We start from the raw sequence: 14556 nt of genomic DNA, 5'->3' as shown, positions 1-14556 counted from the left end.
AATTTGTTCACAAAGTCACTATTAACTTGTTCACAAAGTTACTAATACCCTGTTCACAAAGTTACTGTTAACCTGTTCACAAAGATACTATTAACCTGTTCACAAAGTTACTATTAACTTGTTCACAAAGTTACTATTAACCTGTTCACAAAGTTTCTGTTAACCTGTTCACAAAGTTACTGTTAACCTGTTCACAAAGTTACTATTAACCTGTTCACAAAGTTACTGTTAACTTGTTCACAAAGTTACTGTTAACCTGTTCACGAAGTTACTGTTAACCTGTTTACAAAGTTTCTGTTAACCTGTTCACAAAGTTACTGTTAACCTGTTCACGAAGTTACTGTTAACCTGTTTACAAAGTTTCTGTTAACCTGTTCACAAAGTTACTATTAACCTGTTCACAAAGTTACTATTAACTTGTTCACAAAGTTACTGTTAACCTGTTCACAAAGTTACTATTAACTTGTTCACAAAGTTAACCTATTCATATACGAATAGTAACTGTTAACCAATGACACATTAATTAGAAGAACTGTACAGATTTCGACCCCTGATATTCGTGTTTAAAAGATACAGGGTTGTTTTTCGCGCGCGTGTGTGTGTGTATTACATATGGAAGGAAAACCATGTGCCTTATGGGATAATTAAAATAATGATGTTCTTTCAAGATACCGTTATTGCTTTTATGTAGTATTTTTCTTAAACAGGCAGCAACATTCCATTAGGACACAAATTATTCTATCATGTTAGTAATATTGGAAGCATTTGATGTGTTTTAGAATTCTCTAGAATACATATATATAAACAACAATTAACAATAGTAATTCTGCAAGCGGATCATATAAAGAATTTTTTTTTTATTTCCAGCTTTTTAAAAACACAACTTAATTAGATTTGTATATTATAAGTACACATTTTAACTTTGTATTGTAAGTTTTTATTTTTTATTTGCCAGCATGGGCTCTTACAACCACGTTTATTATACTCAAGCCAATTATCACAGTGTACTGTATAATATCTCTTTGAAATTTTGTAGAATGATTCGAAAGAGAGTGAGTGTGTTATTGTCTTAGTTACCCCTAATTTAACCCAGTATAGTATGGATGTAATGGGGGGGGGGGTAAAAAAATTGTTTTTCGTTTGAATATAAATTTTGTATAAATACTTTTCAAATGATTTATGACACGGTCACATTTTAAACTAAGTTTCTTATAATAACATTTTATACAAAAGTTCTCTTCGTTTGACGTGATTTTTAGAAGTTTAATAGATGAGACCACGATTTTTTTTTTTTTGTGTTATATAGTAAATAGTTTGAGTTACATACTCTTTTGGCAAGGAAGAAGTCACAAACTATGCCTAGTTTGTGTATGTGTAAATTTTTAAATCGAATTTTTAGTTTAGATTTGAAAGGGTCGCTTAATATGATTTCAACCAAGAAAGCTGAATTTGTTCCGAACTGAAACACGAGGGCAGATAATTTTTAAGTGACTTCAATTTTACCTCAGTTTATTAGTTTTACTATTTACTTTTCATAAGTATATTGAAGCAACAACATAAGAATTTCAAAGTGGAATCAACGGCCATGTTTATTAATTAAAAATATATTAACTATGAAATTCACTTCGGATTGCGTTCGGACTCATGAAGGGCACATTTTCCGAAGATGACGTCAAGATTTACGAATGCAGCGCCATCAGGTGGCTTACATGTTTCGCGCCGATTAAGAGTCTTGCATGTTACGGTGATCGTGGGGTTGTTTCGACCTCGTTGAAAGTGGAAGTTTTATGCAAAGAAGTTGAAAAAATTTCATATTTCGAATTTTTTGTAGTTTATAAAAGTCCTTTTTCATTTTTGATTGTCAATACCAAAATGCGTTAAGATACTTCACAGTTTTGTCCCTTATAGTAAAAGTGGCAGGTAAGTGTTCCTATTACTACTAGTACTAGTACTATTACTTGCATTACTAGCGGTAACGTTGTCGTTACTGTCTGTGTCTCCGTTTGTGTTTGGTTGGTCTAGAACATGGCGACTTGACGTCGACTCCTGAATATGTCGACCGATCTTAAACTTTTTTCTTTAGTTATCTGCCAGAATCATCTCATAGGTCATTATTAAAATGACATTGTGTACAAATTCCCCAATTTTGTAGTGTGGACGTGTTTATCTTTAGTAAAAAGAAAAATCCGTAAGCCTAAGTGGAAGCAAACACAAAACATGGCCGTCAAGACCGGAGTAGAACACAAGAGGGCGCTTTATTCTGCCATTTTGGTCAATATTGTACCGAGAACTTAGGATCTTTGTAATGAGCACTAAAATTATTTATAGATTCATTTTCCTTTACATTTCGTTTCTTAGATTTTTTGTCTTGTTTTGCACGTCTATCATATTTTGTAATATTCAGTTTTTGTAATCATAGGCCTAATTCGTTTTTCAGAATGAATGAAGATCACACAAAGAATGAAGTTTTCTCTGACATAAAACCAACATCACAATCTCTAGATAAACCCAAGAATGACATCAAGTCTTCTGAGTCGACAAACAATGATATTCAAGGCATAGAAACAAAGGAAAATACCAGTGGTGCAGAGTGTCTTGTCAAAAAAGACCATCATCAAGGAGGAGTTGTAGAAACTTCAACAAAAGAGCTGAGTGGAGATTCTTGTCAGTTGCAAAATAGTGATTATTTTGCTAATGAGTCAAACAATTCAGAAGAACATAAAGATCAGTATGATTCTTCATCAAAAGATCCACATTCAAGTAATTCTCATGATAGAACTCCTGCATCAGGAGATATAACAGATCAAGACAGCAGAGAAAACACAGCTGGTTATGCTTGGAAGATATTAGATGCTGTTCATGGAGACGACCAGTCTGGTCAAAATAGTATAGCATCAGCAGATGAAGATGCTGTTCTGGCTGACGTTGATGAAATCTCTCAAGACAGAATCTCTGATCCAGACTGTAATAGTTCCAGGGACATCCCTGATTTGACTGAAAACACACAAAGCACAAATGATGCCTCAGATTCAGAAAGAGTAATGCCTAACCTTGAAAATAATAATTCTAACCACAGTTTAGATGACAAAATGGAAGATTACAGAGAAACAACCAAAGATGCTGTGATGGAAGAGTTATCACACAGTTCAATGAACTTATCAGACAGTGGTGCTACCAAAGAACTAAGTGGGAATGATGACCAGGTTGTTGACGGTGTCAGTTCTTCAACCGAAGAATCCCAAAATAAAGATGAACCAATGGATGTTGATTCACATGAAAAATCGGGCGAAATAGATCCCATGGAAAATACCTTGGTGATCTTGGAGACAAAAAGCCTTTCAGAACAAACTAAAAGTGATACCAGTGTTGATATTGATAGCACACCCGAAATGTGTGTTACCATGATAGCATCGAATAAAGATAAAGAACAAAAAATCATTCATACAACAGGTTCGCAGTCTTCATCTGTGGTTGCTGGTAAAGGTGAACAAAGTGATAAGACAAAACTTGCAAAGGAAAACACTTTAGAAAATAGAAAAAATATTGAAAGTTGTGGTACTCTGAGTGCAGAAAAAACTTCAGAATCTAAAACAAGAGGGCGTGATACTGATGATAAGGTTTCTGGAGCTGAAGAGAGTACAGCAAATGATACCGAGACCAAGAAGTTACCAGAAACCAAAGCTAACACTGAAGAGCCCAGTGGGTCAGAGGGAGTATCCGATTCCATTGAAAAAGGGAAAACTGAATCGCAAAGTGAATCGACCGGAAAAGTGAGTAGGAGGGTCTGTGATTTTTAGATTGAATGCTGTAATATAATTATTATTTTTTTATTTGAAGGAGTAGAGAGTGTATGAAAAGGTCTTAACTCTTTATAACATAAATAATATATACTTATATTAGGCTAGAAAAACATGAAATTATTATGGAAATTTTATCTTGTGAAAACCTTTTTTTTTGTGTATGTAATAATATATAAATATAATAATTTCTACACATTACATTTATGTTTCTAATAATGTTTTAAGTTTTATATGAATTATTAATGATATTGGAATTCTATTTAAAAAAAAACATGAGAATCAGACATAAACACGGGTGTGTGTGTGTGGTTCTCCCTTTGCATGTCTTGAATTTCCTGACTAGTAATATGAAGAAAATATATAAAAGATGATGTATTTTGTATCAAAGATAATTATCATGAACTTAAGTGATTATATGAGCAGGAAACAGGATCATAAGAAGGCATATGTCAATATAAAATACATAACAAAGTTTGAAGTAATGTAAAACATTTGTGTATAAATATATATTGTTGTAGCATTGTTCCTAGGTTTTGTAGTTTAAGGAACCTGTCTTTTTTTTTTAAGAAGTAAGGAGACACATAGTTTTCCATATTGAGAGGTACAAAGAATGACAGATATATTTTGTTGATGGAATAGAATAATGTTAACTTTTTATTAGTTACCCTTCTACGTTAAACAAAGGATTGTTACAATGCTACTACACCTTTTAAGTTTCTAAAGTGAAACCGTAAGTAATCTGTGTGGATGAGGCACATTAAGTGCAAGAAAGTTAGCTGTGTTGAAACCGGAATGTCATGAATGGGTGCATCGTGAAGTACTAATAATAACATTGTAAGTAGTTCAGAGGTGCTCTTGGGTTATATTAGTACAATAGTTTTTTTGTGTGTATTTCATTACTCATCAGTACTGCTGGGCATTTGGTGGAATGAATCTAGGTAATAAAAACAGAAAATTACACAAACAGGTAAAAAAAGCATCTTGTAAAACACTATCAATAACAGCTAAGCCTAAGCCAATTATTTAAACCTCGTAAAACAACTGAGTTAATAATTAAGCTGTTATTAATACAGTTTTCCAAATCAATGGCTTCTCCTTGTTGGTAAACACCTACTGTTCTGTTTATCCTTTCTAATAATTTGTTTGAATTGTACATCTATATCACTTTTTTTTTTCCCGTTATCTTTTATTACCACTACTGTAGTGGAATATGTAATCAGTCATTGTATTCATGAATTGATCACACTCAACTGATCAATTATTCTCACATGGAAATTGGATAGTTGGAACAATTAAATAGAGTAATAATCAGAACCACTAATCTTGATTATTCTTGTGATATGAATCAATTATTTTATGTATAGTTAATAGATGCTCATAGGAAATCGATTGATGCTTTATGTTTTTAGTAATGCCAAAGTCAACATAGTATATTTAGCTTTGCATATTTTTACCAGTCATTCCCACGAGAGAGAGTAGATGTCACCAAAGGTTAAGATCACTGCCAAAGTCAACATAGTATATTTAGCTTTGCATATTTTTTACCAGTCTTTCCCATGAGAGAGTAGATGTCACCAAAGGTTAAGATCACTGCCAAAGTCAACATAGCATATTTAACTGTTCATATTTTTACCAGTCGTTCCCACGAGTGAGTAGATGTCACCAAAGGTTAAGATCACTGCCAAAGTCAACATAGCATATTTAACTGTTCATATTTTTACCAGTCGTTCCCATGAGAGAGTAGATGTCACCAAAGGTTAAGATCACTGCCAAAGTCAACATAGCATATTTAACTGTTCATATCTTTCCCATGAGAGAGTAGATGTCACCAAAGGTTAAGATCACTGCCAAAGTCAACATAGCATATTTAACTGTTCATATCTTTCCTATGAGAGAGTAGATGTAACCAAAGGGGAATGACCGAGGACAATGTGTAACTAGAACAAAAGTATTTTAGCTCTTTGAGGACCAGTTCTCTGCTGTTACCTTTATCCGTATGCCAGAATGTGCATGTGAGTAAAATTATGAAAACTCTCAGGATAAACTGTAAAATCCCCAAAATGTTCCTCACTGTCATTGGTATAAAAGTCAGGAGAACTATTCATTAACCCTGATTCACACTATCATTTTGCATGTGTAACATGAATGTTATGATTTAACACAAAAAACAATATTCAAGAAACACTTTCTGCCACAGAGGTTAAAATTAGGAAGCTTTTTCTCTGGTTTTCAATCTAGCAGTGGAAGTGGTATGAAAGTAAAAGTTTTTTTTTCAAATGGAATTCCTACTAATCGGTTTATTAGAATTTCACTAGACTATGTTTTCTAAATCTCATTGGCAAAGCTTATTTCTTTCTTTTATCTTTACTCTCTGAATTTATTGTTTGAAACAGTGTGCCTATCACTTTAATAACCAGTAGAGGAACTCAGTTTGTATGTGATGTGTTCAAAACCGTTACCGAGGAATTGAGTGTAACATAACATCCTTACAGCTATTTATCGTCCACAGATGAATCTCTGTCAAAGGTTTAATCGTATTTGAAAAATTGTGTTAAGATATTTCGTCCAGTTGAAATCCTTTATCTCAATTAGCATTTACTTGGAAAAGTACTCTTCATGTCAGTACTGGTGAATTCCCTTTGTTTTCTTATTCTGTGGGAGAAATTTGACGTTTTTTGTGGTGCTAGTGAAGCTACTGGTGATGAATCTGGTACTTATGTTATAGGCATCACTTCTAAAAAACTTTTAAAGACACTCTTATTCCTTCATCTTATAACAATTAGATAAAACTTGTGGTTCTTCGCTTTGAAGTTAGTTCTTATTTATTATGATCAATTTTGAGTTGAGAAAAAAAAAGTGAGAGGGTAGCTCAGACGGTGTTACTAATACGTTACCTTATTACACTTCGGAAAATTATGGTATTCCAGAAAATCCTATTTTTTGAACAATCTGTAGAGAATACCGTTAATCAATCTGATATCTCAGATTTTGAGTTGTTGTATTTGTTTGATTGCAGCTCGCTAGTGGGGCCTAAAGATGATTGTACAAACATTTCAACTTAATTTTCCACTCATTTATCATCCTTTTCTCGCTTGGATGTCACCAAAATACGGTCATCTTCAATCATCTCCTCCATCTAATCATGATGATAGTTATCTTCTTCATCCTCATAACTACAACAGAATGATCCTCTTAATTTTGGACACTCTCATACCTTTCTGATAGACAGGATTTGCAGCTGTTGTCCAAGGATAGTTTTTCCTAGTGAAGAGGGTGGCATTATTTCAATCTTTGAATGCAGGTGTTTGTTGGTGGCATATAATCATAATGTGACATCTATTAGCCGATTATCATGTAGAGCTGGATGATTTAATTGGTTACCTGTAATACCAAAATTACAATTAAATCAATTAATTGAAATTAGTTTTCCTTATTATCATTGTTTTTTGATCATTCCAACAATTGATTAATTAAAATTCCAATTATATCGATTATCATAAAAATAACGAACTAATCACAATTAGTGTTCATGATTATTACTGTTGCTGGTAATTCTAACAATTAATTGAAATTATGAATAAATGGATTGTTAAGAAAATAATCAACTGATCAAAATTAAGGTATTTTTGGTTATTCCAACTGTCTTAAGTAATTCTAATGTTTTTATATTTGTTAAGCATAAAGCCATATAGTGAGGTTGTTTGTGCACTGCCAGATTTTAGCCCTATAACCTTTTTTTTTTCACTTCAAGTTTGTTCAGCTTTGACAATTTGGGAAATTAAATAAAAGGTTGAACAATTGCCAAGTTTTTTTAAAAGAAGGATGATGTTTCAAGCTAACGATCTTCATCAGATCAACCAGTTTGGTTTGGTTGTAAACTGTACGATATGATGAAGAGCACCAGCTCGAAACATCATCCTTCTTTTAAAAGTCTATAAAAAAAACTTGGCAATTGATCAATTTATTATTTAATTTTTGTTATTTTTCATTGCCTGTGCAGTTTTAACTATATTTGTCTTTTGATAATTTGGGAACAACTTACTTGTCCTTTGTTATGGCAAAGCCAGTACAGCCATCTGCCGCTGTCACTAAATCTGAACTGCTGACTATAGGGAAGGAAACTAACCGGCAGCAACCTGATCTGACTTTTTTTGTTTTTTTCTCTTGCTTGTACTCACCAGTACTAATTAGTTAAATACAATTAATTAACAAGACCATCAATTAATAGATTATCACATACAACTAATCATTGCCAAGCTCGGTTAACAAGTACGTTGTGCATTACACACAAATAACGTACGAGTTGCACTTTAACAGTAGCCTTTGTGTATACTACTGATATTTTGTGCAACCTTTTCCAAAAGCCTAAATAATAACGTAACTCAACAGTCACGTGATACTGTGTTTTATTCTGTAACATGAACGAGTGATTGGTTTGTTGTGTAAGATATTGTAATAATATCCAGGTATACTTAATTGCCGAGATAGATAAAAGCTGGTTAATAACGTGTGCAGGATAGCTGTCCCTTGTACAGCCTGTATCATGTATATTACAGTCAACAATCTACAGGTGTGTGATATTAATGTTAATAACGAGTTGGGTGTAGCAAGGTAGTACTTAGTTATGTAGTAGCCATAGTTTTATTGCCTTCAATGCTCAATACGTTAGTGTCACTTGTTCAGTTTAAGTGAATTATTTATGTTTTTTTACGTATAAATAAACAGTTCCTGGAAATCCACAATTTCTCTCTATTGATTTAAGGCTAACTTAGAATTTTAAAATGTTAGGTCTTAGGTCAGAAAAATCTTTGTCATTTTATGCAGTGTTTTTTATGATTTATAGCCAGGAGTGGTGATTATTGCAATTAGCAAAATCAAGAGTCAAAAGATCTGTATTAATAAAATCAGTAAAGTTGAAATTGACTGTATATATATAAAATTGTTTAATTTTTGTTAAAAATTGTCTCACAAAAAAAGTTGTGGAAACTTTGTGATATAAATAAACAATAGAAAAACTAATTGGTTGGAATTTTTTAAAACTAAATACTGTTCAGCAAGTTTGTCTTAAATTTCAATTCATTTAAATTTTTGCCCTTTTTCAAAAGCTTTTTTTAAAATTTAAATACACCTACTTCACACCTTTTACTTTTTCCGGGTAACAAGTATCATCCTTGAAAGAAAAAAACTATTAAAGCAGGATTTCCATTTAGTATATCAGTGTTAACTCTGTTTTATGATTTCATATTTTGCAAAGCTTCTTGTACCTGACTCGGGGCAACTGTTATTACCCCATTTTAAAATAGAAGTAGCATTAGATTAGCAACTCTCCGGCCTTTAGACAAATTGGAATTGATCTGGATCGTGTAGATATTAATCTCTTGATGATGGGTAGAAAAATCAAGAGATCAGAAATAGATAAAGCATCAGGGCCAGACAAAGTTTTCTCCAGAGTTTTGAAGGAGGTCAAAGATCAGATAAATGAGACTTTCTCTTTGCTTTTCAGTATGTCAGGAGAGAGTGGGCAAGTTTATCAATAATAGTGTTTATATTACTGTAGTCTTAGAGGAGATGATAAAAGTTTCCCTGGAAGTTGTAGGCCAGTTATTGTTACTTCTATAGGGGGAAAAATTTAGGGTCAGAGAAATGAAGCTTTTTAAAATCATTTAGGGAAAGAAGAATGGAAAACAACATAGATTCTTGAGTGTCTTAATCTGATATAGTTTTTTTTTTTTTCTTAGTTGTTACTTGTTATCCAGATGAAGGAAAGGGTGTAGACTTGATGTACTTAAGATGTTCAAAAAGTTTTTAATAATGCACCACACAAAAGATTAGCTAAGAAAATCACTTTAGTAATGTTGTGGAAAGACTTAGTTAATTGGATTCTGATTAAGAAGTTAGCACACAGGATCACATGCAAAAGTTGTAATGGTTTACAAATGAGACCCAAAACTTGAGAGAGAGCTTTTTAATAGTTCACTATTCTTCTTCGGGAGAATAAAGTGAATTATTCGAAAGTGCTTGAGTTTTGGGTCTTGTTTGAAAACCACTAGTTAATTGGATTTTAGGGTTGTTGATGGAAAAAAAAAGCAGAAAGTTAGTTATTAGTGGAGTACCTTAAGAGTCAGGAGTTAATGATGTTGATAGGGGCCGAATTTGTAGTTTTCTGATCTTACTAAATTCTTAGGAATTTCTAGTTCTATTGGAGACATTGAGATATTACAGAATGACTTGTATCAATTGGTAAATTGAACATTTGAGGAATCATTTCTCTGTTGCTAGTAATAAAGTTAATTGTACTTTAGCATGTATTTATAAATACAGTGGTTATAAGTCAGAAGAGGAAATTAGCTCCTTATACATATCATTAGTTAGATCTCACTTGGAATACTGTGTATGTTCATGGTCTCCTTATCTAAGAAAAGATATTAACTTACTGGAAAGAGTTGAGGAGGGTTACTAGGATAATTTAAGGGTTATCTTACAGGGACAGGTAAGATCTCAACTTATTTCTCTTAGGGGAAAGAAGGGTAAGAGATGATCTTATTGAAATTAACTAGATTATCTGTGGTATTGATAGAATAAAAGCCTCTGTTTCTTTTACGTTATATTCTGAAGAGAACAGGACGAGAGGACACAAATTTAAGATTTGAAAAGAGTGACTAGGCTCCAGTTAAGACACAGTGGTTTATTGTTGAATGAATTGCTGATGGCAGTAATAGTAATTTTAGTGTAAAATTTAGTGTTTTTCATGTAAAAGTGGATTACGTAGAATAATAACCATGATTACACTTACCAAGAATCAGTATCGTAAACCATAATTTGGAATTCAGCATACTTCATTTGGCCATAAAGTAAATTGACGAGTTTTCTTTCCACAAAACACAAACATGTTAATATAACTTTTACGATTTTGCTCTTGCATAACAGTGAACACAATCAATACAGTGCCATTGCCAGCTCAGTGTTGTAAGGACTGACGTGTACTGCATTTTGCATTTTTGCAATATTTAAAATTTAGTCCATATAATTTTACAGTGCAGCATGTACAATAGTCCATGTATCAAGTGACAACGATCATGGTTTAACATTAATGATACAACGTACTAAAGTAATTTGTAAAATGTTTAGAAATGAACACATATATTTAAATTTTTTTGTAATTTTTACTATGATATATATATATTCTTCCAAGCGCTGGCAGTCAAACTTTATTGGGTTTTTTCTATAGACAAAAGTAGAATAATAATTTCACTGCATTTTTATTTCTATTTAAATATATTTGTTACTCCGTGTGTCCTGAGGGTTTGTGAATTACAGGACACCAGCAGAAATGCCACCGTATGGTCAGCTGTTTGTGCTAGCAATTACTAATCGTAGTATTCATACCTCATTGACAAAAAAATTTGAAAAAAGTGAACATTTTATAAAAAAGGATTTTCCTGCGAAGTACTGCGTGGGAGAAGTGTTCGGATTTTGCTGGTATAAACTGTAATGTTTTTGTTAAAAATTGTACCCTTTATTGAAGTAAGTTATTTTTCAAGAAATCAATTTTTTAGTACTATATTTATAAATTACATGAATAAAGATATAAACAAACCCTCACATATAGTCCTAGTGAAAGTCGTGTTCTTGTTGTGAGGAAAGTACTTTTATATAAAATTGTGTTTTATTATAAAGAAATGGATGTTGCATATACCACAGTTATTTTTCTAATTGTCTGGATCTAGAATACCCAAAGTGTGAAAGGTTTTATGGATTTATGTTTGTGGTCCATTCAGTAGATGGCGCCACAGTATATTTGTTATTTTGGTCACATACATATATACATATATACACTACATCCATAGTAAGATGTATATTTGGCTAAAGTTCATAGAGGTATGCTTTTTTTAAGTGTTAACGCATATTTGTTAAACTTCTGCAGTTCAGTATTTTCAGAAACCTGCATGATTCTCTAGAGGGAAAATCTAGCAAGAATTTTTTTTCTATTAATAGGATGTAAAAAAAAATATTACTTATCCATTGGACAAAATATAATGGTGCAACTCATTCTGGTTTTTGAGCAGTATCAAGTCCACTTCTCTGAATAGCTTTGTTCATCATTCACTGGCTTCAGGTTTATTTTAATTTCTTTTTTTCTTTAAGTTTTTTTTTTGGAACTTCAGATTAATTACAATGGTATTTTATTGTTTTATACTTAATTTTTTATTTTACTTATTTTTGTTAAGCACTTTTAGTCATAATTTTTTAAGAAAGGAGGTTTTATTTATTTTTCGACACTGAAAAAAGTAGTTGAAGTAACTACAACTTGTGAGGAATTTAACCCTCTCACTATGGGTAAGTCAGGTGTGCATGTCACAATCTTTTAGATAGTTACATTCAAACTGTTTTATTATCAATGTATACAAATGAACTTGGCATTAAAACATAGTTAATAAAACAAATTTTAATATTATATAAGTTCTTAATTTTCAAGGAAACATTTTGAAAAATACTTAATCTCCCTTAGTATGAGAATCATTACACTTGTTTTCTAGGTCTTCTCTCTTCTCTAATTTATTTACCACCCCTCTCTGAAATACAAAATTTAATGTAAATTACTCATTATAATATAGATACTATGAAGGTAAAGTCTACTTTTTATAGACATCAATCTTATTTGAATACATGGTAATAAACTAGAAAATAAGACCAACTTGCCACACCCAGTTGTCGGGTCCTCTCTTTCTGTGATGTTTTATACTGTATTATTTATAATCAATAGCAAGGCAAAGCTTTAAACTCTCGATTGAAGTAATATATATATATTATGTTGTTTTCAGTACAGAGAATTGTCTATTCTGATACGATATCTTATCTCATCTCACAAAATAGCTCTTCTAAGTTAGTACTGCCCTCTATTGGTGCAAATTTTCAATGCTTTGCCATTAGCCTTTCACCTCCCGCTTCTGCTTATCCATAAGCAAATGATCATGCAGCAGATCTCCACTAATAGGAGTGCAACACAACCCCTATCATAACCAGCACCCACCCTCTTCACATTTGCACTCTATAATCACTTCTTGATTAGCAGTAGTATTGTACAGATGTGCTGGTTTTTGTTTGCAGATTTGTTGACGTTTTTCTCTATACTACAGACTTAGTTCTTCTTTATTATTTATTTAAATTTTTGCATTTTGAAATTGTGAAAGGTTGCTTTTCCAACTTTCTCACTGCTCTTTTTAGCTAGTGTATTGTGGATCCCACTTTGTGGCAAGTGGTGCCTGACCAAGTATACTTTTGTTTTTTAAATATGTACCCTTCATCCTATGACCATGCTCAATGTCAGTTACACTGTAGCCCTTTCTACCACGGATGTATCATTCTAGATGCCACCAGGGTTTTGTTGTGTGTCTCAATTCTGTTGTCCTCTATGCGTAAATAATTATGTAGCAGGATTGGGTGTTTCTTAGGACTGCTAGTAGTTTTCTTTAGTGGTTTTTTGAATCACAAGTATGTTCGTCTCTGGATCATACACTCATGGACTAACATGAATAAAGCTGACAAAGATTGCTGCCCATCTCTGATGCTCCATGGCATTGAGATTCTTCCTACTGCAGACCTGGTGTATAATTCCAGATGATGCCAGGTTTTGGTTGATCGACTCCATCAATATGGTAGCTCTGTGTTTTAAAATAGGGTATCCCAGTCACTTGTTGCAATGTCTCTGGTGGTGAGGTCCTCCAGACTCTCCAATGCATTTTTCCATCCTTTCTTCAAGTGGAGTATGGGAGTCCTTATCACTTACCAGTTTCTATCTGTTGGGGAGATGAATCATACCACTTAGTTGAGAGGAGGGTAGTGGTATTCCGTAGGTGTGAATGGTGTATAGCACTTCCTACCACAGACTTGATGTACAATTCCAGATGCCACCATGTTTTGTATGCCGTATTATTGTCTATATATCTGACAAAGGTAAGTCCTGATATCTATGCTGTCCAGTATCCCTCCTCCTCCTGCAGACTGGATGACAAATGCCCATTGCTGCCAGGTTTTGGATCGGAGATGCACCCCAGGTTTGTGGTCCCTCTTCCTACCAACTGCTGGATGTTGGTTCCTGGTGGATATAGTGTTGGTTGTAGTTGGATGCAGCACAAGTTTTCCTGCTTGTGCACGGCTGGGTATCCTCCTCCTATCGTGAACCGAAAGTACCATACCCATTGCTGACGGGTTTTGGATTGGAGATGTCATCCTGCCAGGACTTTCTACCTTCCTACCATCCACAGGATGTCGGTTCCTGGTGTGTCTAGTGTTGGTTGTATTGGAAATGCACACAAGTGGAGAAAGAATTTGGTATGGAAGCTCATCTTCCCTAACAATCTCATTTCGAGGTGAAGAGGTAGGTGATCCTCTACTTACCGTGGATCTGATGTACCATTCCAGATACCACCTGTTGTTGGATGAGGTAAAACTACTACTATGATCTGTTGTGCCCTAGCCACTCGACACCCAGGGGTCCCATTAATCAGTCATACATAATCTGGGATTCCATCATGTTTTCCCCCTTTTATGTTTGTGACACAGTCATAAAAGAGTGAAGAGTATATCTGGATCAGATGTGGTGCAGTCTCTCGCTGAGGTGTGATGTTTGTTTTTTTTTGGTTCCGTGCCTACTGGTCTTTCTTTGGGAGCTTCCTAAAGGGGGATAATTTTTTTCACTGGCTCTCCACCAGTTTAGTGTGGGATTCTGGCTATTTTGTAACAGGAGGTAAGATAT

General features: G+C 33.4%; 1 protein-coding gene across 5 annotated transcripts in view; it reads left to right on the top strand.

Annotated features, from left to right (window-relative positions):
* Window positions 1–1721: 1721 nt before the first annotated feature.
* LOC106461261 (zinc finger MYM-type protein 4-like) overlaps window positions 1722–14556 on the top strand; it is a 69874-nt gene continuing 57039 nt past the window's right edge. For all 5 annotated transcript variants that reach the window (XM_022388116.1, XM_013921072.1, XM_022388117.1 and 2 more), the window contains exons 1-2: window positions 1722–1920; window positions 2438–3770. In XM_022388116.1, coding sequence (XP_022243824.1) covers window positions 2439–3770 — 1332 coding nt within the window. In that variant the 5' untranslated portion in view covers window positions 1722–1920; window position 2438. The remainder of the gene's footprint in view (window positions 1921–2437; window positions 3771–14556) is intronic.

This window comes from Limulus polyphemus, unplaced genomic scaffold (assembly GCF_000517525.1).
Source record: "Limulus polyphemus unplaced genomic scaffold, Limulus_polyphemus-2.1.2 Scaffold922, whole genome shotgun sequence".
NCBI lineage: Eukaryota > Metazoa > Arthropoda > Merostomata > Xiphosura > Limulidae > Limulus > Limulus polyphemus.
The sequence above is the reverse complement of the archived record's forward strand: the minus strand, read 5'-3'. Positions and strand labels throughout refer to the sequence as shown.